Source organism: Lutra lutra, chromosome 3, assembly GCF_902655055.1.
Source record: "Lutra lutra chromosome 3, mLutLut1.2, whole genome shotgun sequence".
NCBI classification, from domain to species: domain Eukaryota; kingdom Metazoa; phylum Chordata; class Mammalia; order Carnivora; family Mustelidae; genus Lutra; species Lutra lutra.
The window spans coordinates 35,081,952-35,106,110 of NC_062280.1; the positions used below are offsets into that span (position 1 = coordinate 35,081,952).

At 39.7% G+C, this 24,159-nt stretch overlaps 1 protein-coding gene across 3 annotated transcripts in view; it reads left to right on the forward strand.

The window, feature by feature from the left end:
• NYAP2 (neuronal tyrosine-phosphorylated phosphoinositide-3-kinase adaptor 2) overlaps positions 1-24,159 on the forward strand; it is a 277,159-nt gene that overhangs the window by 223,966 nt on the left and 29,034 nt on the right. For 2 of the 3 annotated variants that reach the window (XM_047722781.1, XM_047722780.1), the window contains one exon: positions 9,603-9,706. In XM_047722781.1, the coding sequence (XP_047578737.1) occupies positions 9,603-9,706 (104 nt within the window). Of the gene's footprint in view, positions 1-9,602; positions 9,707-10,243; positions 10,414-24,159 lie in introns of those variants that run through there. The other variant, XM_047722782.1, reaches the window with a different exon arrangement.

Sequence of the window (24,159 nt, forward strand, 5' to 3'; positions counted from 1 at the left end):
CTCCAGCTCCTTTAGGTGTAGGGTTAGGTTGTGTACCTGAGATCTTTCTTGTTTCTTGAGAAAGGCTTGTACCGCTATATATTTTCCTCTCAGGACTGCCTTTGTTGTGTCCCACAAATTCTGAACCGTTGTGTTTTCATTATCATTTGTTTCCATGAATTTTTTCAATTCTTCTTTAATTTCCTGGTTGACCCATTCATTCTTTAGAAGGATGCTGTTTAGTCTCCATGTATTTGGGTTCTTTCCAAATTTCCTCTTGTGATTGAGTTCTAGCTTTAGAGCATTGTGGTCTGAAAATATGTAGGGAATGATCCCAATCTTTTGATACCGGTTGAGACTTGATTTAGGACCAAGAATGTGATCTATTCTGGAGAATGTTCCATGTGCACTAGAGAAGAATGTGTATTCTGTTGCTTTGGGATGAAATGTTCTGAATATATCTGTGATGTCCATCTGGTCCAGTGTGTCATTTAAGGCCTTGATTTCCTTGTTGATCTTTTGCTTGGATGATCTGTCCATTTCAGTGAGGGGAGTGTTAAAATCCCCTACTATTATTGTATTCTTGTCGATGTGTTTCTTTGATTTTGTTATTAATTGGTTTATATAGTTGACTGCTCCCACGTTAGGGGCATAGATATTTAAAATTGTTAGATCTTCTTGTTGGACAGTTCCTTTGAGTATGATATAGTGTCCTTCCTCATCTCTTATTATAGTCTTTGGCTTAAAATCGAATTGATCTGATATAAGGATTGCCACTCCTGCTTTCTTCTGATGTCCATTAGCATGGTAAATTCTTTTCCACCCCCTCACTTTAAACCTGGAGGTGTCTTCGGGTTTAAGATGAGTTTCTTGTAGGCAACATATAGATGGGTTTTGTTTTTTTATCCATTCTGATACCCGGTGTCTTTTGATTGGGGCATTTAGCCCATTAACATTCAGGGTAAGTATTGAGAGATATGAATTTAGTGCCATTGTATTGCCTGTAAGGTGACTGTTATTGTATATTGTCTCTGTTTCTTTCTGATCTACTACTTTTAGGGTCTCTCTTTGCTTAGAGGACCCCTTTCAATATTTCCTGTAGAGCTGGTTTGGTATTTGCAAATTCTTTCAGTTTTTGTTTGTCCTGGAAGCTTTTAATCTCTCCGTCTATTTTCAATGATAGCCTAGCTGGATATAGTATTCTTGGCTGCATGTTTTTCTCATTTAGTACTCTGAATATATCATGCCAGCTCTTTCTGGCCTGCCAGGTCTCTGTAGATAAGTCTGCTGCCAATCTAATATTTTTACCATTGTACGTTACAGACTTCTTTTCCTGGGCTGCTTTCAGGATCTTTTCTTTGTCACTAAGACTTGTCAATTTTACTATTAGGTGACGGGGTGTGGACCTATTCTTATTGATTTTGAGGGGGGTTCTCTGAACCTCCTGGATTTTGATGCTTGTTCCCTTTGCCATATTGGGGAAATTCTCTCCAATAATTCTCTCCAATATACCTTCTGCTCCCCTCTCTGTTTCCTCTTCTTCTGGAATCCCAATTATTCTAATGTTGTTTCGTCTTATGGTGTCACTTATCTCTCGAATTCTCCCCTCGTGGTCCAGTAGCTGTTTGTCCCTCTTTTGCTCAGCTTCTTTATTCTCTGTCATTTGGTCTTCTATATCGCTAATTCTTTCTTCTGCCTCATTTATCCTAGCAGTGAGAGCCTCCATTTTTGATTGCACCTCATTAATAGCTTTTTTGATTTCAACTTGGTTAGATTTTAGTCCTTTTATTTCTCCAGAAAGGGCTTTTATATCTCCTGAGAGGGTTGCTTTAATATCTTCCATGCCTTTTTCAAGCCCGGCTAGAACCTTGAGAATCATCGTTCTGAACTCTATATCTGACATATTACCAATGTCTGTATTGATTAGGTCCCTAGCCTTTGGTACTGCCTCTTGTTCTTTTTTTTGTTGTGAATTTTTCCGCCTTGTCATTTTGTCCAGATAAGAGTTCATGAAGGAGCAAGTAAAATACTAAAACTTCCGGTGGCAACAACCCCAGGAAAATATGCTTTAGCCAAATCAGAAGAGATCCCGAATTGTGAGGGGGGAGAAAGGGGATAAAAAGGGGTTCAGAAAGAAAGAAAAAAAAAAAGAAACTATTAAAAAAAGAAAGCCGATAAAGAAAAAATATAAAAAGAGGAAAAAAATATATATATTAGATAAACTATTTAAAAAACGTTAAAAAAAGAAAACAGTAAAAGTTAAAAAAATTCAGCAGAAGAAGAGAAAAAGAAAAAAAAAATTGAAAAAGAAAAAAAAATTAAATTAACTGCAAGGCTAAAAAATCATGGGGAGAAAGCCATGAGTTCCGTGCTTTGCTTTCTTCTCCTCTGGAATTCCGCCGCTCTCCTTGGTAGGTGAACTTGGTCCTGGCTGGGTTTCCCGTTGATCTTCTGGGGGAGGGGCCTGTTGTAGTGATTCTCAAGCGTCTTTGCCCCAGGCGGAGTTGCACCGCCCTTACCCGGGGCAGCGCTGAGTAATCCGCTCGGGTTCGCTTTCGGGAGCTTTTGTTCCCTGAGCGCTTTCCGTAGAGTTCCGGAGGACGGGAATGAAGATGGCGGCCTCCCGCTCTCTGGCCCGGAGGAGCCGAGAGCCCGGGGCCCCACTCCTCAGTGCGCCCTCAGAGAACAGCGCCCAGTAACTCCTGCCACCCTGGCCTCCAGCCACGCTCCGAGCTGACCGAGCCTGCGACCAGTTCAAGGCAACCCCGAGCTGAGAGTCACTCCTCGGCTCTGTCTCTGCAGCCGGCTTCCCCGTTCTAATACCAGTAAGCTCTGCGACACTCAGACACCCCCGATCCTTCTGCGACCCTGCGGGACCTGAGGCCGCGCTGACCCCGCCTGGGCTTCCAGTTAAGCCTCTGGAGCGATGTCCCTCAGTGGAACAGACTTTTAAAAGTCCTGATTTTGCCTCGTTGCTCCGCCGCTCTCCGGGAGCCGGCCCCTCCCGCCGCGGTCTATCTTCCCGTCGCTTTGGATTCACTTCTCCGCCAGTCCTACCTTGCAGAAAGTGGTTGATTTTCTGTTTCTGGAATTGCTGTTCTTCTTCTCTTCAATCTCCCGTTGGATTTGTAGGTGTTTGCAATCTTTAGATAAGCTATTTAGCTGATCTCCCGCTACCCGAAGTAGTCTCAGCCTGCTACTTCTCCGCCATCTTGACTCCTCCTCGACAAAGTGAAATTTCTATCCCCCTGGTAATATACATTTGATCTTGATAGAAATCATGATATGTCTTTTTGAATTTATATCTTGGTAGATGGATTTTCTTTATATAATGATTTTAAGAGGCATATGTTCCTTGTTAAGTAGATAAAATATATTGCTTTATACACATATATTATAATTTTATTTTAATGTGAAAGGAAGTATTTTTGAAGACAAAAGCACCTTTTTGTATTCAGCTAAAGTGATGAAGATCCTAAGGGTGTTTCAGAAATTATATATTAAAATAAAAGAGGCTGTCAAAAAAAACCCTAAAACTGTTCATGCTACACTGTGCTATGCTTCCCTGTAAGAAACATACCATGCATTGAAGGGTCTAGGGTATCCCTGTGCAATAGACAGTATGATTTATATTCTCTCTAGATAAGAAGGTGGAAGGTGGTAAGAAAATCTCAGTTCTTCAGATACTTAGAAGGAATACAACAGGCACATCTTACTCTACCTGCATGCAATCCTTTCTCCTCTATGCAATGGGTCTTGTCATTCTATGTGCACCATTGGATCATGAACTCTACTCATCATGTCTCTACCTCACTTTTCTTTGGATTTAGATTTTCACCAGAATTCAAACATTTCCAAGAAGAATTACCAATTAGTCCAGCATCAACAGTTTTACTCTTTGGCCCTACAGATAACACCAGGACGTTGGTCCATGATTATTGGATACTGGAACTCATTCAAAGCTACACAAGTCTCATTGAGAGTAAAACTGAAGAGAAAATATCTACTCTTAGAGTAGATTTTTGTGGCCTGCCAATTTTTTTTTCCTCCGGTCACAAAACCATCACAACAATGATCGGACATTTTCTCAATGATCAGAATTTTTCAATGATTGGATGTTTTCTCTTTTCAGTGTCATACCGACAATGCTGAAGCCGATGAGTTTCTCAGGGACCTACACAAATATTGGATATTAAAAATAAATAGTAGCACCAAAATTCCTAAAGAAACCACCAGATTTAATAGTAATGAATATTTAATTAAATCACTACAAAATGTGACATTAGGCCCACTTAATTAATTGTTAAATTTATTACTAAAACAATTCTGTTATATTGGAAAACAATTTCTAGATTAGGTGTTGTAATACTGCAAGGATTCCTGAGTGTGCTTGATTACTCTCTGGAAATCATAACCATTCATGAATCAATTGGATTATTCACAGTCCAATAATTTCTGAAGCAAAACTGTAAAAAAGCATTTGAATTATATACAGGACAAATTACATTTAATGTGGGGTTCGAGGGCACCTTCCATGTTTGCTATGATGTACAATAGAAACTTTAAAACAAAGTGGGAGCCATGAAGCTTTTAACATAGCCCTGGGACAACTATCTTTTATTACTTAGACACCAGTTTATCTCAAATAACATATGTTATTTCCAAGAAAATGCCTTCCCTAGAAATGAAAGTAGAGTTTGTAATAAGCACACTTTGGTGTATTTTTAAAAAGCCTTGACTCTCATTTAGCCTTAAGTTATTGATAAGAAACTTTCAGCAATATGACTGACTTGGGGAAATCATGATATGTCTCTGCTACTACAGAAAGATACTGTGTATTAGAAAAAAAAAATAAGACAGAGGAAAGATATGTCTCTGAATTTGACTGATTTTATTTCTTTGATGCTAGATGAAAGTGTTTTCTTTGGTTGAAATGCACTAATCTCCTGTTTCTGTGTAGATGCAGAGGTGGAGAAGAGTCATTTGTCTGCTTTCTGAGAGCAAAGAGAACTCTGATACTCCAAATAGCGGGGATGCCTGGGAGATTATCCTGTAACAGTACCAAGGACATGATTTTGAAGAGAAATCCAATTCACCTTAAAGGGAAGATGAGAAATGATTGAGAAATGACTATCTTTAAAACAAAACAAAACAGTGATAAGTTGTGCCCACTAAGAAAAAAAGAAAGAAATATTAAGTCACACAGTCCACTGGGTACTTATTTAATAAAAACTTTAAGATGATCATGAGTTATTACTCTGGAAACATCCCATGATAATACTGATGAGGTTTTAGAATATAGGTGAGGTTCAGTGAGGTGGAGGCCAGAGCCACAACCAAGAAAGAACTCTTGAGACATCTTTGGTGCAAAATGGTGGTTTATTAAAGCACGGGGACAGGACCCATGGGCAGAAAAATCTCGTGCCCCAGGATTGTGAGGAGTGGCAGGTTATGCACTATGGAGTTGGGGGAGGTAAGGAAAAAGGGAGGTTTCAATAGAATTTTCATATGCTAAAAAGGACCTACAAGATACCTGATACCAAAGGCCTTGCCATTATCAAGGTTGTTTTTCCCTTCTTAGCAAGGTATTAACATTAGATTATTGGAAGATTCCTAGAGAATGTCACATATGTCCCACCCAGGAGTGGGGGTGGGGGAAGGTTGCAGGGTATCAGCTTTTGCTTTGTCTTCGGCCAGCCTTCTGTTCCCTCATCAATATCTTATGCCAAAAAGTTCAAATTAGTTTTTTCTTTTATTTCTTGTTCTTTCTTTTTCTTTTTCTCTTTCTCTTTCTCTCTTTCCACCCTCTTTCCCTTCCTGCCTCCCGTTTCTTTTTTTGTTCTTCCTTTCCCCCTCTGATTCTCTTTCTTAATCCACTACCTTTTTCTTATTCCTTCTTACTCTCTCTACACTTGATCGTCAGGGAAATTTCTTATACAATATCAAGTGTTACTTCTAGGATGATGATAGAGTTTACAAAGCAAGAAGTTTCTCTTGAATGTAGGATAACAGGTGCCTTTTAGTGCATCATTAATCTTTTAATGGAATGGAGTTTTTCTTGGGGTAAGAAAGTTCTACCTTAGATCTCTTCTTAGGCGCATGTCCATTGTTTTTAAAAAAAAAAAAAAAAAAAAAAAAGCCCTGGCAATTTTTTTTTATATTAGCAAAATTCAGGAAGAAAACTTATTGTTTTTAGTGTCATGGCTCTTAAGCTTCCCTGTTTAAGGCTCAAAGCATAGTGTATTTCCAAGGGTAAGTGAGCCGGACGGTTTCACGTCTATGTCACAGCCCAAAAGAACCTCCGTGAGGCTTGGCTATAATCAGAATCTTTTCTAGGATTTTTGGGACTTCTTTAGACAATTCTTTTAGTCAAAGGAACTTTGGTGGAATCAACATCATAAAGATTTATTTCACCAACTTGATTACATAAATACAATAATAAATGTGAACTGTGTTTAAGAACCATGAAAAACTGATAGAAGATGCAGAATGAGTGAGATAAAGATAAACCCAACCCTCAGAATTTTAAAAATTAAATTTAAAAATTGTTTAAAAAAACATGACACCATTAAGCAGCAGTGTTACGCAGTGTGTGTGTGTGTATGTTTCTGTTTGCCTGTGTAAGCACGTGTACATAATGAACTTACAGTCATAGTGTTAGTCTACTGTTGTAGGTAGAATCACAACCCATAGGAGTCATGTTGGGATGGAACAATTGACTCCAATGTAACCTCAATGTTAGAGTTAGCCCACAGGGTAGTTGGCTAGTAGAGCAATCTTCTGTGTATAATGGAGATTTAATGGCTCATACTGGAATACCCAAGAGGGCTTGATGAGCTAGGACATGCTCTGGATTGCTGTCCAATGGGAGTAAGGAAAGGCCTTTCCAGGTCATAATGAAATGGGGAGTTTGCATGGATTTTGGTACATCTCAGTCTGTTCCTTAGAGATATCAGTGTCTATGTTTGAAAGAGGCTGGTTAAGTCAAAATCTGACTGGAAACCTAGCAGGAGAAATTAATCCCTAGGTACACTGGATAATGTAAAAGGCCTTCACTCATCAGATAATCTCCTTAACATAAACTTGAAAAGGACCTTAAGTAAAGAAATATTATTTGCCATCCTTTCTTAGGGAAAGATACTGAATTTTCTGACTCCAAGTGACTAAACGTGCTACCACAGTAAGGGGATATATATAGAAACATTGACCTCATTATAAAAACATGTCAACCAGGATTCTGATGGATGCTTTACCTGTTGCTTTATATAACAAAAGGTGATATGCTAAGGTATGCAAGGATTTATGCTTCCTGGGAAATGAGCTTAATTTCTAAATTACAGTGATAGTTTATGTCACTGTATAATACTGTTATATTTAAACACCTTTCAACAGTGGGTGAGTGGGGATGCCTGGCTGGCTCAGTCAGTGGAGCTTGTGACTCTTGATGTCAGGGTCATGAGTTCAAGTCCCATACTGGTGTGGAGCCTACTAAATAAATAAATAAATAAAGTAGGTGCGTAGATACTAGAATCATCTGCATAAAACCAAGGAAGGGAGAGTTTCCAAACATTGTGCCTCCTCTGAAATGGATCCTAGAAGGTCACAGGCCTTTGAATGAGAATCACTGCCTTTGCACCCAGACCTTACAGTATATTCCACATTATCTTCATTGCCTTCACTTATTTTAGGAGTTGCCTTGACCTTTTCTAGGTTAAATTGAGTGTTTTCAGCGAAAGAAAAGTACATATTAATTGAACACGTATTATGTGGTCCCCACCAACGTAAGTGCTCAAAGCTGCAGTGAGCACGGCAAACACGGTGTAAGGTGGTCAGGTGGTCTTGGAAGAGAACCGGGACTTGACAATAGGAAGGACACGCTGAAGTTGGTCATCGGAAATGGGTAAGACTTAGTCTGATGAAAGTCCACACAAGGGCACACCGTGAGGTGACGGACAGAGGCAGGACTGAACGCAGAAACTGAGAGAGGAGACAGTTGCATGTGTTTTGACAGCAGAACAGTGGAAAGAGAGTGGATGATCAGATGAAGCTACATCACAGGAGGCCTTTGAAAATTAGTTGGGTGTGTTTGAAGTGTTTATCATATGAAATATGGGATAAAGGGAAAATTTTTGAACAAGGTGGAGGGCTTTAAAGTAATCTAGGAAGCTCAGTCCATGTGTTCAAGTTTTTTTTAAGATTTTGTTTATTTTTTTATCTGAGAGAGAGCGCGAGAGAGAACACGAGTTGGGGGAGGGGCAGAGGGACAAGCAGACTGCCCCACTGAGCACGTAACCTACACAGGGCTCAGTCCCAGGACCCTGAGATCATATCCTGAGCTGAACTCAGATGCTTAACCAACTGAGCTACCCAGATGCCCCCTGTCCAAGTTAGTTTTGAGCAGAGAGATTATGGGGGTTAGCCGAGAAGTTTCACACACACACACGCACACACACACACACACACACACACACACACAGGCAATCTTTATAGCTAATGCTATAACTCTATAGAGTAACCTTAGAATTAGAAACAATTTAAATGTAGTCCAGTTAGAAGATGGAACATACCCAACACTCAAAAAGTAACAGTTAAGGGGCGCCTGGGTGGCTCAGTGGGTTAAGCCGCTGCCTTCGGCTCAGGTCATGATCTCGGGGTCCTGGGATTGAGTCCCACATCGGGCTCTCTGCTCAGCGAGAAGCCTGCTTCCCTCTCTCTCTCTCTCTCTGCCTGCCTCTCCGTCTACTTGTGATCTCTCTCTGTCAAATAAATAAAATCTTAAAAAAAAAAGTAACAGTTAATATTAAACAAAAACATGGTGTCAATTTTCATTGTATGACTTTTTTCTTCTCTTATCAAATATCCTCAAATATATATGAAAATTAACATACTCTCTGTACCTTGTTGGATGAAGGGAACTCTTTCCATCCCCAAATTCTAATCTCCAAAGTAACCTGTCCATGACCTGGACGGCCCATTTGGGCTCCTGAAATAGAAGAAGAGGTAGGGGAAATGCCTTTATAATTTGGAAAAAAAATACTATTATTATGAAAAATGGCAAGAGTCTTAGAAAGTGGTTATAAGATTGAAAGTGAATAGTGAATTAGAGAAATGCTCCACTGAAAACATGACAAACATATTCAGGACAAGCACAGTGATATTGATTTCAAAATTAGAAAAAAAAATAGGAGGGAGGAAGGGAGGGAGTACAAAAGGAAAGAAGTTTTGGAGAAGGTGACAAAGACATTTCAGGACCTAGGAGACCTACAGACCAAATCTGAAAAGAAAGTACCTAGAGTGACTCTGTCACCTGCTTTTTCCCTGAATGGGGCTCTGGCTCTCGTAATCACTCTGTAGAAACTAACCCTAAGTGAGGTAAAATGTCCGAAGGAACAAAGAGCTGGACTTCTGTGATTTATTCTTTATTTCTAGGAGCTGACTGCAAATAAAGCTTATTTTAGAGTCCATGGTGATGACATCATTCCATCCCCCGCCAAAGACTAGCAAGCGTCGGAAGTATTTGAGGGTTTGAAAGAAGACCCAGCAAAGCAGAATGGGGATCTGAGCGCTGTTTGTCATTGCTGATGTCGCTCAGCTAATGCTCTTCCTTCTCCCCCTGTTCACAGAACCGAAAGTAAGCTGCAAATTAGGCCGTTCTGCCTCCACATCAGGTGTGCCCCCGCCATCGGTCACTCCTCTCAGGCAAGCCAGTGACCTGCAACAGAGCCAGGTACCATCATCGTTAGCCAATCGTGATTGACTTCCTGTGATGCAACATGCCAAACGCTTCCACCTCTGTCTGTCATGTGTTGCTGTAGACAACTTTTGCATTTGCTTTTATTTTTCTATGTGTGTATGGGTGGAGGGGCTGAGTCATGGCAGTCTGTGTTCTCATCCAAAAAGGACAGTCTTTCTTCTCTGTGACTGGTGAAACTTTCTTTGCTGTTTGTTACCAAATCGTTTTTTTTGTCTCTGGTTCGCATCATTCTGTAATATTAATGTAGTAAACTTGTACTGTATGTATTGGCTTAGCGGTTATTTTTTTTAATAATTCTTTCTCTCTTCCATGTTTTGTGTACTTTTATATTGTCTCTGAAAATTTATCAATCTTTGATAAATTTACCTACTTTGTTTTATGTAGATTTCTTTTTAAATGTTTTGTCTACAACACTTGCACAGATGTTGTCAATGAATTTGTACATACCTTTTACCTCTTATCCTATTATACTGTAATATTTGTGGCCATTCTGCTTTTATTTCTATTTAGCTTGGAGCATGATTGTAAGACACTGTGAATCTCGATGTCCTTATAAATATTCATATATCAACTCATCTGGATTGAACACGGCAGCTAGTCTTCTTCCTTAGGCCATAAAGACAAATTGACCAACCAGATAATCTAGATATTTACCAAAAACTATAGACTAATAAGGCGATCTTTAAATAAATGACTTTCCTCTCTTATCCCAACAACATCAGAAATGTTCTCAGAAAGAGAATGTAAGTGTTCATGCATGGTAAATAAGTTTTCTATTATCACTTGGAGAAAAGAGTCAAGAAATAAAGACGTAAACTAAAATATCATTTAATCCTTTACAGGAACAGTATGTTGCTCTGATGTTCATTTGGGTACATGGTAGTCTATGGGGAATTCAGTATGGGGAAAATCATGACACATAAAATGTCTATCTGTAACTCACCCAATAGCAATTCAGTACATCTTCTTAATTTGTGAAGCTTAATTGTTGTTAGTGTTAAATATTATGGGTGTTAAATAGGATAATGTTATCCTGGAGTGATTTCTCTCCACTTCCTGGCTTTATTTAATCTTTGTATTCATAAAATTCTTCTGAAATAGTAAATTATGAAACTAGCGATGGTACCTCCATGGGAACTGTCCATTACTGATTAGCAAATTACATATCCATCAATTATTTAAAATCTCAAGCTATTTTAAAAACATAACTAAGCAGAATAATTGCATTTTTTTTCTAAGGGGGACATGGTGCTTTTTAGTATTTTGGTCTGGCTTAAATATGCACAGGATTTGATTTATGAGTATATGTGACATCTATAAACATGGAGAGATGAAAGGCTTCTCTCAAGGACATCCCAAGTGTCATTTAGAATTCCTTGTGTCTTAATTTAAAATGTTAAATGATTTCATAACTTGATGTATCCAGCTCGAACACTTTTTGGGCAAAAAATAAGTAGAAACTATAAGATAATGGATTAATAAATAACACAATTAACCTCACTAAGATAAACTGCCACTTCAGTTGATTTAAAGCCATTTCAAAAATGTTACATTTGCTAAATTTAAAGTTTAAAAAGCTGGATACAGAAAGGAAAGAAATTTAGCTGTCAGAAGATTGCATTCACGTAATCGATTTTCTAAGGACATGTATCTTGCTATTACATTACCCTCAGTATCATAGAGTGGTTTTCTATTCTTTGTTTTGTTTTCCATTTTTTTTTTTTCTAGTTATCTTTATAGTTGTTTCATCTTAAGCCCCTTTAACTCTCAATGAAAGGAGGTTCTTGGGGTAAACTTCTGGAATAAAAACAAGACATAATGTTTGTGTCTTTGCATTATCAACTGTTTGCTCACCTGATGAGATACCCTTTATTCTTCCAAATATAGCAACATGAGAAAGCCCTTTACATTGCTTGCACACTGTTAGTTTCCCTACAAACTGCAGAAATCATGGCATGCACCCATAAAGTAGATGGACTGTCACAGCTCTGAACTAGAAGGCGAGCCTCTGAGACTCTCCTCTGTGGCTTGTGACCTGTTGTAGTGTTCGCCTATCCCTATATTCTGGAACTAAGGAGGTCAGCACGGCTCAGAAGAACCCTGCTTTGCACCCTGAGACCTAGCTTTGAACTAAAGTCTGTGGCTACTTACTGAAGATCCTCCTCTCACCTAATTCCTGGGCTCTTGAATGAGATATGTCTTTAAGTAACAGCCACGATGACACTGCCCTTTGTTTGGTAATCCATGTGGACTGGCTGACTGTAAGAGTGAATATTCACAAACCAACTTGAATGTGGAATGCTTAGCATTATCAGACAATCACCCGCATCATCTCTTAAGCAGTTTTTCTGATACCAGGATTCCCAACAATTATTTAAACACATTCATACTCGATAGGCGATTAATCTGCTTCTTCCTGGGAAATCATGGAAAAACCACATGATTTCTTTCAAACAAACAGAAGCAATCATTAATCCCTAAAATAATTCCAACAGTGCTTATCAGCTGAGGAACTTGGCTTTAGGATATCTGTGCCATTTTAGCCATGTTAAGGGACATTACCATTCGTAGAGGAGGAATTGTGTTTTCTTTCAGATTGTTTATTCATATCTTATCATTTTCCCATTTCCTCAGTGCAAGTTTTTGACTTACCCTTACGTGCTGTGGTAGGAGCTTTCTAAGAAGTGTTATAAGAGGGGCATATGGAAGTGCTTTACATTGGTCCAGCAAAGAAGTACAGAGGTGCCCACAAGTGTCCCCCTCCCACAGCCTAGGCCGATAATGATGGCCACCCCCCATCCCCGAAGAGTCTAGAGACAGCTGTGACTCACTGAGCCACAGAGAAACCTAATAATAAGAATAATAATTCTTATTATTATTAACACTGACTGTCCACCATGAGCGTATTGTATTATTGTATTAAAATTGTGTATTAAAAGAGGTCAAGATAACGTTTGCTTGGTTTTCCAATCTTTGGGCCTCAGATAACCACAGTAGACCCAGGATTTGTAGAAATGTGTAATCTTATCTGACTGGATGTTCAAAATATGTAAGAGAAAATGTAATGCTCAGGAAAGAAGTTGTAAAGCATTTAGAGTATAATATTTGAAACTCAGAGAGATGAAAACAGTTTTTTTTCTTTCTTCATTCACTCCAGAAGAAGTAGACTAGACATGGGACAAGATATTTCCTTGGAATTTTATTGCAATATGGCCACATATCTGGGCCTTTTTCTTAAAGTAAATCTTTAGAAACTAAACTGAATTTCTGTTCCTGCTAGGAAAATGCTGTTTTCTTTCCTTAGTTATAAAAGTAAAATGGCATAGAAGTCATATTGAACTTGGAGCACATGTAACTTTCTCTTTTTTTCTTCTGTAGTAAAGTAGAAAGCCATGTGTTCAGAATAAAGGGTGTGACCATTTTTATAGATGGTAAAAAATGATGTTCACGTCGTTCCTCTGTATCTGGCCTGGAGCAAGCCTGTCTCTTGGAATGCGACCTGCATTCCATCAGTGATGATGCCATCTGTACTCTTTCTGGAGCAGGTGGTAAGACAGAAGCTGATGCTCATGGTCTTGGGAAAGCCATGTTTTCTCTTAGGAATGGAGCAGCTAGAGTGTGTCTCCACAGAAGTGCCAACTTTCCTTGGAAAAATGTTCCCAAAGAGTGTTTGTATTTGTTTTTCAGAGAAGGAAAGAGATGAGCCCTACACCCCCCACTATAGGCACACACTCACATCACCCCTCCCATTTCTATACACGTAGGCTCCTTCTGACACACAAGCTCTCACATACTTACACATAAACGTATATACTTGCTCACTCTCACTCACTCATGAATGTACACACTTTGCATTTGTTAAATGACAGATCCCCAAGTGGAATCAGGGAATCACAGAGTAGTGATCATATCACATCACATCACATCACATCACAAGTCGCATCACAATAACAGTGACCTAAGCCTTGAAATGAAACTTCACCTTCTCCTTGAGGCTAGTTTATCCTTTGAAACTGGATTATCTCTGATTATTCTTAATCTTGGGGAACGGTTAGGAAAAGGCCATCTATAATTTCCTTTGGACACACATTGCAAAGGCTGACAGACCCAAATCTCTTTAGAAATCTCATAGTTGCCTCCAAAGCCATTATCTCCTGTTTTGTGGGCCCCTGGAACCATGACAGATACCTCTTCATTACCTAGGACAGGCCTCACTCCGGCTGCTGGTCAGGCGAGCATGCCCAAGTCCTTTCAACTTGCCCTTTCAAGATGATTTCTCAAATGTTTATTCCTTTCAGTGCCAATGCTCTGGCCTCTTTCCATACTCCTCTAACAGTTTGATGACCTTGCTGGAACATAATGAAAGCCAGCCTTGGGCTGGCTGCAGAGTAGAGCATGTTCTCTTTTCCCATGGATGCCATAGCTATGTCTGCACACCAGCATCTGGCCTGCTTCTATAGATAATGGAAGAAATGTTGGGGTGTCCAAAGCTTGACACATGTCCAGTGTGTGTTCTGGCCATGCCTGAATGTCAAAAATTGTATTTTTTTTAGATATCTCGACAAAAGGAAGGTAAATCATCCAAAGACAGGGATTAGGGATCAGTATATGTGATTTTGTGACAAGGGCTATGCCTGGTTCTGAGGCATACCGATAACGGCCAGCACATTGTATGAGACTCAGTGATCTTTTGCTGACTGACAAAATTTCTCTCTTGATAAATGTCTCTTTCTATATATCCTTGAAAAACATGTTTTTCTCACACAATCTGATTTTTGTCCTTGTCTTTAGTTTCCTACCTCCAATGCAGTGGGATGTGTTGATTTGCCCCCACAGCTTCAGTAATGCTTTGTCTTAAAGCTTTAAGAAGCCCACTGCTCTTTCTCAGAATCTGGGCTTTGTGAGTTTTGTGAGTTCTGGGATTTCATTTAGTTTTCTACATAGAACATTTGCACATAAAACTTCTAGGAGCCTAGAAAGCGTAAGGAAAGTGAAAGACAATGTGAGAGTGAGTATATTGACATAAATGCTCAAACAAGGGCATAGAAAGGAATTCTGTTTTCATCTTCTCCACGCCTACCTACATCTCTGAATAATGTAACCTTAAAGGATATGTTCTTATTTAACCTCACCTTCCATGCATAGGATCAAGTAGAAAAAGTAAAATAAACTTTAAGAATCTAGAAGTTTCAACAGGGTTTTCTCTTCAGAATTTCCATGCTACCATTAGCATGGATAGAACTTGTTATTTTGCCAAGACTGTTCATACTTTATTCTAGCCTTAAGTCTTGTAGACCTAGAACCTATGTACTAAGAGGTTTAATATGATCAGTTGTATATACATTTTCAAGTGCTTTCTGTCTATGAGCTGAAGTTTTGTGGTGGATGGGAGAGAACAGTGTTAGGAAGGGAGGGAACAGGAGAGGTGGTGGGAGGGCAAGTGCCATCCCAACTTCACATGATGAAGGGATCCTTCTCTACCATCCCTTGCTCAGGTGTTAAACAATCTTTTGTTGTTAAGACCCTGTGATTATTCCAGTTCTTCCTATGAGACCTGACCTGAGAGTGTATTCTGTGTTATATTTGTACTTGACATAGCTGACTGGATTATATGCTCATGATTACAGTGCAGGAAAGAAATGGAGGGAAAGCAGAGACAGAACACACAGCCAAGCATCCAACACTGAACTCACTTCATTAGCACATAGCTGCCCACCACAGAGCTTCCTTTAGGCCATACAATATATTTAAAATGACTCCTATTGTTTGCTTCATTCTGCATACAAGTTAACTTGACATATATTTCCAAATAGGTAAAACCCAACAGGGGTACTTGGAAACCCCTGCTATGTTTACAATACAACATCATCACGCTGGAGGAGGGTTTATCTGTACTAACTTCAAATTGTAAAATAAGGTGTTATGTTAACAAAGATTATGTTACAAAGAAATTATAATTGTTATAATAATGATGTTTACTGAAGAGCCTGGATCTAGCCTTGTGACATGTGGAATAAATTAATATTATAAGTAAGAATGTCAGTGTTTATATTGATCTATTGCCATGTATTATGGCAAAAGTACGTTAAAATAATGCGAGTGCCAAAAAACGAAAACAAAAATGCATTATCTTATGTGTGCTGTCAATAATCCTGTCTGATTGCTTTATATGAATGTTAGCCTTTACTACCTGTTGACACTCTCTGTAATTAATTTCATATTTAAAGAAAAAGCAAAATTTTGTGATTGCTTTTAAATAACATACAAATCCAATAATATGTGTAATGACATATTGTCATTACTCTCAGATTGCTTTTTACAATACACTGCAGTATAGCTAAGAAATTTGACATATTATTTAGGCATCCCATGTTAACTTTTGTATATTTCAAGGAGTAGAATATCTGGGAGTCACCTTTTAAAGACCAGTAGTTTCATGACCCATCTTCAATAATACCATTATTGAGTAGAATTAACCTAAATAAATCTATCCCTGTGCTCTTATGCCAATTCCTACCCCCTCCCCCCCGGAATAATTTGTCATTTTTTCCCTTAGGGTAGGAGGCAGGGTATAACAAACAAGAGGTTGTTCTCTAAGAAGTCATGAACCACTTGACACAGAGGGGTGGGGATGGGGGCACAGGGGCTCTGAGTGTCCGTCCTCTGACTCAGCTGTAGTCCCTGATTCATGCATGCATCCTCCTCAGTGTCAGAGTCTATAACCTAACCCATCAGGCCTGCAGGTAAAAAAGTAGCTTATGGATATACTCCAGCATTCTTTAACCTATGGAGAAGACCAAAAATTGTTTGGATTCCTTAGATGAGGTTTCCATCATAAAAACCATGTGCCATTTATTGTCATCTCTGCTGTGGACTATGCCAAGAGCTTTTCTCTCTACAGTTCTAGCCTGTGGGTACTGTTACCATCCCACATTCCAACCGTGGGTACTCGAGTGCCTTGTCCAAGGTCTGTACCTGGTAAATGTCAGTCTGTGATCTTAGGTACTCAGCTACTTAGAGGATGAAGGACTTCTTTCAGAGTCCTGAATCCACCAGTTAGTAACTGGCGAACTAGAATACATTGTTCAACTCTTCAGTGTCTGTTTTCTTATCTGTAAAATGGGCACAGTGTTATCTGCCCCGGATGGTGATTGTCGTCATTGAGGATTGAAGAGAATATATGTAGGGAAAGTTCTGGATGGACAGACCAAAGTGCTAGAAAAATATTCATTCTTTCTCTTTTCCCTTATAGCTTTTCCTTCTCCCAAAATTCACTCCCCTGCTTGCTAGGAAATGCTAAGTGGGAGAGTTGTCTTAATCAGTGGTGTTCCGAAGGGGGTGGGCATGGAGCGAATGGTCCATCCACCCTGTATCACTGACCTTGTTTAGAACCACCAGTGCACCGTGGTAATAAAAAGCGCAGACTTGTAGTCACTTTCATTACGGGTTTTAAATTCTCTAGACAGTGGATCTCCTCATTACCAGCATCTGAGATGGACTGGTTTCTCCCACCCCCTCCTCGGTACACTTGATACAATTATATTCATTATTCCTTTTCCAAATAGGAAATTAGGTACTCGGTTATTTACCATACGATAGGAGTCTGTATCTGGCATTTCTTCTTAACACCTGAGCCACCCAGGTGCCCTGTATCTTGCATTTCTTCTTAACTTATAGGTCTCATGTGTGGCTTGGAAGCCAAATGAGTAGAAACTAACTAAGGCTACGATTTCAGAAAGGCCACTTGCCCCCTAATACTATTTACTCTCCTGTTTGAGTGAAAGTATGAATGAACAGGAAGAAAATGTTTAGGCTGCAGGGGAAGCCCTTACCAGCTGGGGTCAAGACAAAAGATGAAGAGATGCAGGATAAATTTGCTACCAACATCAACACTTAAAGCTTCCACAGATCATAGTTGTTTTTTGTTTTGTTTTGTTTTTTAAAGATTTTATTTATTAATGAGAAACAGGGAGAGAGGCAGAGGCAGAGGGAGAAGCAAACTCCTCCCTGAGCAGGGAGCCCGATGTGGGGCTGGATCCAAGGACCCTGGAAACATGACCTGAGCTGAAGGCAGACACTTAACCAACTGGACAAGCCAGTCAACCAGACTGCAGTTTTAAATGCCTTGTTCTCCTAGATGCACATGCATTTATCCACAAGTGTGTATATTTTATTATATTATTTTGTTTTATTATAATATTTTATCCCATCATATTGATCTGACAGTTCCGTATTTTAATTTCTTTTTTTTCCTTTTAATGAAAAAGCATTCAGGATATCACATTATAAATTGTCATGTACACCCAAGGCCTGAATTTTAACCACATTCTGTCTTGCGGAGTGAACGTGCACGCAGCCTCGCCCTGATACATGGGTGTCAGGGGGCACCTCTTTGTAGTTCTTAAAGTTAGAGACAATGGAATCTAGATATAATTTTTAGACCTTTGTAGCCTCATTTGTTCCTCTTCAGATGCCAAAGGCATTCTAGTTTCTAAGACTAGCAATAATATGGACATATTCAGGAAAGTAAAGCTGAAGATTTTAAATCCATGAGTTTTTATTCCTTGTGTTTTCAAGCTGATCTTTCAAGTTTCCAATCCCATGTCAATTTTATTAAATAATTAGATAATAGAGACCCCGGAAGCAGGGGGCAGGCAAAAATATTTAACTGCTAGACTTATTCCAAATGTCCATACACTTGAAAGTGATAACTTTGGCTCAGTCTAGAGAACAATTACCAGTGTATCAACAGTGGAGCTTATTGGAGTTGTATACAGATAGATAGCTGCTGAAGGACCATTAAAGCTTTCCAGGTTGCTAATTCCATTTGAGATCTAAATGCTACGGTTGTGTTCTGCTGCCAGTTGTTAGCAGAGGTCCACAGAAACGTTTCCCATCACAGCCTGTAACTATTGAAATGATTATCAGGCTGCGGAAGAAGCTGGACCAAGCTAGGTGGGAGAAAAGGTAGCATAACATTAGGTGGACCACTAGCGCCACCTAGCATCCAAAGTGAGCATTCTGAGGGTTTTGAAGGGGCGGGGCAGGTGGGAGGTTGGGGGATCCAGGCGGTGGGTATTGGAGAGGGCACGGATTGCATGGAGCACTGGGTGTGGTGCAAAAATAATGAATACTGTTACGCTGAAAAAATAAAAAATTTAAAAATAAATGAATAAATAAAAAAGAAAAAACAAAACAAAAAAAGTGTGCATTACAGTCAGCCCTTGGATTTTAAAAATAATTGAATCAAATAACACTGATTTATGACAGAGAAAATATGTTGTTTGCCAAAATAACCATAATACTTATAGAAACCCGGAATAAACGTCTTTTATGATACTTGTTTTGGATAATTTTCATGACTTAGTCTTGCGATTTTAGGTTGTCTAACTTTTAAATATACCTTCCTGTACTTCTAGGGGTGGGAGGGAATAGTGAACCACAGCCAGGGATTTCTGAATGTTATGCACTATTTATGATGAGATACAACTATTTTCCTTAGGACTTAAGACGTTTTCTGTGCATTGCAATTTCCTAAATCCAGTCTGAGCCTAAAGGAAAGGAGGTCATTTTTTCCTGTGTTGTATTCTGAAAAGAAAACTGGCAAAGGGAGCTTGACTGGCTGAATGGCAGGATTCCTCTTGACTTCTTTTGTTTATCATGGACATATTTGAAACATATTGCATAAGATTCTTTACAGAAAAGAGAAGTCTCCTTAACTAGTGGGTAAAATTACCTCCAACTCAACTTACATGTGGATCAGGAAGAACTGTGTAGGCTATATTAATGTTGGCTCAGAGTTACACTACATTTGACTCAAAATAATAAATACACCCACATTAAGAGTGCCTTATTCAAGAAGACCTAGAAATCTTAATTTTCTCCTCTTAGCTCACCTGCCGGACAAACTGTTATTCTTTGTTCCATGCTGCAAATAAACATTATCTTTCTGGTTGAAAGCATCGTCCCCAAATAAAATAGACTTCCAATATGGCATTTGTTGAGGGCTTATTATGTGCCTGGCACAGTGTTCAAGATCTTTTATTATCTAATTTTATTCCCACAGCCTACATGTGCAGTAGATAACGTTATCCCCACTTCACTGATGGGAAAACTGAGGCTAGAGAGTGTTTTGCCTATTGGAGATCTCACACCTAGTAGTGGCTATATGGACATGAGGTGAAAGCCCAGGGTTCTATCTACCCAGTGTTTGTTTTCTTTTCTACCAGAAATAGCTGCCCTTCTGAATTTGCTCTCTTCATAGAACTCACTTTCTTTCATTTCTGTTAATGCCATTCATTGATTTATTTAACCATTCTTTGATTTTTTTCGGGTCTTGCCTTTGAATGCCTCTAGATTAAAAGCTAACTTAGCAGCGGGTCAAATACAATTTAGACTTCAACTGAGCAATGTACCACCTAAGAAGAGTAGGATCTCCAAGGGCGAGGCGGGGCAGGGAAGGCAGCTCCCGAAAGGAAGCTAGAAGTCATTCGTTGATTGTGTCTTTCTCCTATGGACGGTGGGTGCGTGTCCTGAGAAGTAAACCATGCAGGCACGGGTGTGCTGTGTGGGCACGAGTGTGTGTGTGTGTGCATGAGGAGTACATCTTACTCCTTTCACACGCTGAGAAGTAAACGCGCCCCCTCACACACATGCACCCCTAAACGCGGTTTCTAGAGCACCCAAGGAGGTTTAAGCAACAGCACACGAAAGACAAATCATGTATTCACCGAGATTCATCCAGCTTCTCGGCTTCCGTGGGGAAGCTGGGAACAGACGGGGTGGGGCGGGGTGAGACCAACCATACCGTCACTTCAAAGCCCTTGTTTTCTACAGTAAATGCTGCATTAGAGCTCCTTATAATCCCTCGTCGTCAGCTGTTTTGACAGGGATGGAGTCTGGAAGGCCGCAAGTCAGGACTTCGTTCCTGGGAAATGAGGTAGTTACTTGAAGGACCAGAAAGCCTCAGGAGTCATCATACCCACCCCGTCAACTTTGCATAAGAAAGGCTGGAGGCTTTTCAGGAGAAGCCTGTGAGCCAGTCACTGATCATTCAGGAGACAACTATGCAGGAATGGGGTCTGTGTTGTCCCTAGTTGGATAGTCACCTAAATAATGAAACAAGGAAACTTTGGAGAAGTCTTACGTGGGAAGCACTTCACATCCCATGCTTGCTCTCCCCAGCCCTCATGGAATTGCCAGGTATTTTGATTTCTATATCCATATGAAATGATATAATGAATATGAAATCACATTTTAAGTTAAAACGTTTAAGTGCAAATGCTTATTTTCAGTCATTGATTATTTAATTATTTAACATGTAGGCTTTTTTTTTTTTTTTTTTTTTTTTTTTTTACATTTAGCATTGTTTGAGCAAAGATGTGCAAGGCACTTGAGGGTGCATGGTGCATTAGGGGGAAACAAGAGAAGCTGCAGGACAAGATAGCAGGAGATAGCAAGACTGGAGCCACTCCAGGAGCTTCATGTGGTGGCCTCTCTTAGACCCAAAGGTGGCTTGCAGAAGGATCATGCAGTCTTATGATAGGTTCATGCTTTTCCCACCTTGGGTCCACGCTCCCCACTTGTCACCATATCCAACCTCCACACCCACAAGAGAGTGCTCTGTGTTTGTTGACTCCTCAATGCAGAATTCTGTTAAGTATGCCCATTGCTTACAGGATGGAATAGTAACTGCTTTGCATGGATTTCAAGGCCTGTATCATGGGGTCCTGATCTTTCTGTTCAGCTTCATTATCCAGCAGCCAGTCTGGTACATCTCAGGCTCATCCACTACCTTCCATGGTTTTCTCACAAATGCCCCAGGGATGCCTCCAAGCTTTGCCTAACACTGAACTTCTTCTTGGAATACCCTCCCTGATCCTGGGCTCCTGGAAACCATGACTTATCAGTAGGTCAAGTCTGGAATCAATTGTGTTCTCGCATTTCATGAGGCTGCCACCACCCTCCCAAGCATATCTTCCTTCTTCCTTATCTCCCCTGTACTTTATACTTAGTGTGCCTTATTTTTGTATAAAGGAGACCGTGGTCTGAAGGATGTAATCTTCTGTTCTGTTACCTGGAAAAGTCATCTGGGGAAAGGTCAGATAAGATAAATTCCTTTACTATCAGAGTGTTTAATTTGCAGACGTGCATTGGAAATTGCAAAGAGGAGACAATGACATGTCATGCTTCTCGAATGTATTAGAACCCCTCTTTTTTTTTTTTCTTTTTTCCAAAGAGTATCTCTTTTGATTCCAAAGATGCAGATTGTAATTGTTTACATTAGATCATAGGCTCTTTCAGGGCTGGAATGTATATGTTCATCTTAGAAATTGCTAGTTGTCTGAGTACATATTGAATGAATAAATTAATTAATGCTCAAGGCAGAAACAGGTAAACATCTGATTGTAAAGCTGTTGTAATCATTTGCAGAAGCATTTGGGCTCTTGACAGGTGGCTCTGCTCATAGTCATCAGACATGCCCACCTCCATTAATTTACTATTTTTACCTGTTGGTGGAGGATGAGAGACAAATGTTAGAGAAGAGAATTAAAATTTGGGTGTCATTGAGAGAGATAACACAATGCTTGCAATATACAGGAAAAGGGAAATACCTACTCAATTCATTCCTAAAAATTGATTTTTTAATAAAAAGAAAAGCAGCTTTATTGACCCAAAGAGGAAGAGTATGTTATGGGGACCACTTTAGAAAGATAAACATTAATGATACAAGTATATATTTTGGACATACCATATAGTGGGACTGGGGGAAATTAAGACCTTTATGGTCTCTAATAGAAGTGATTAGGAAGCCCTCTTCCCACAAAGAGTTCAGTATGAAATTTTAGCTCTTAAAATAACACAAAACTTGTTTGACATTTATACTTCTGACACCTGCTACAATGTATGTTCATCAGTTGTGTTCTGATATGTGGAATATTTCCCCCCACACCACCAAGCAATTCTCCAATACCAGCAGGGGGTTCTACAACTTAACTCAACTTGGACATTTTATTGTCTGCAGGTGGCACCAGATCCCACTGGTGGAGGGCTCCATTCTCCAAGATTGCCCCCACCTCAGGAGCCATAATGGAAACTCCATGTTATCACTCAGCTATAAATCAGAGGTTCCTATGAATCCCTCCTTGGATTCAGGGACTTGATTGGAGTGGCCCACAGAACTCAGAGAAACCTTTTACTTACTACATCACTGGTTTCTTATAAAAGAATATGCATCGGGATGGCTAGATGGAGGAGATACCTAGGACAAGGTCTGGGGAAGGAGCACATTTCTTCCAATGCTTTCATAGAACCCCCTTCTCTCTGAATCTTCACATGGTCACCCAGCTGTGGAAGGAAGCTCTCCTAACTTCCTCCTTTTGGGCTTTCATGGAAGCTTCATTAAGTAGGTTCGATTGATTATGTCATTGGCTATTGATGATTGAACTCATTCTCCAGGGCCTCTCCCCTCCCCAAAGGTGAGTGGAACTAAAAGTTCCCACCCTCTAATCACGTGTTTGGCTCCACCAGCAACCAGCCCCCATCCTCCTGGCTTTCCAAAAGTCATCTTATTAACATAACAAAAGATACCTTTCCAATTTATTAATTCCAAGGGTTCTAGGAGCAGTGTGCCAGGAATGGAGATGAAGACCAACTATAAATTCCTTATTATAAATCACACTATCACAGTCTATATATATTCTACTTTATTTAAATTTTCTTTTTACAAAATTTTGCATTTTGTTGAGGTTATTGAGGCTGAACTTTCTGTTGTGCATTCTCTCTTTTTTCTGTTGTTTTGCCTCAGATTTGCTGGACAGGTGCCCTAAACACATGAGAACTCTTCTCCTGGGTGATTGAGCATTTGGTACATGCTCACAGAATTTCTAAAGCTACACCAGGAGCCAAATTTAAATACAAAGGCAAAGAATTTTAAAAGTTTTTTAAAAAAAAACATTGTGATAACTGTCAATGACAAAGAGCTATTTGCTACTCTAATATGTTGACTTAAAAGAAAGTCTACCTTCCGGCTATCCTGTCTGTCTTCTCAGAGTGAGTCAAGGGAGGGAGACTATTAACAGAACTGTTAACTGTGTAACGAGTTGTGTGTGAAGATTTGCTAAAGCTGCCAGGAGGGGGCAGCATTTTGTCTTTCCTTATTTCCTTTAAAATTCCGGAGGGATTTTACAGGTCCCCCAAGGAGTGGTACAGTTTAATATTCATCATGGACATGGAGAGAAATGACCCACAAGGGTGAGGCCAAGGGACTGGTCTAGAATAGAGCGGGTCGTGCTTTTTCCTCCCTCCTCTTCCTGTCTGTCATCTTTCCTTCCTTTCCCTCTTAGCTGCTCCCAGGGGCAGATTAGTAACTGGACCCTAGGAGAAAAGATTCACTGGAGAATATTGCTGGCTGCAAATTTCCTGAT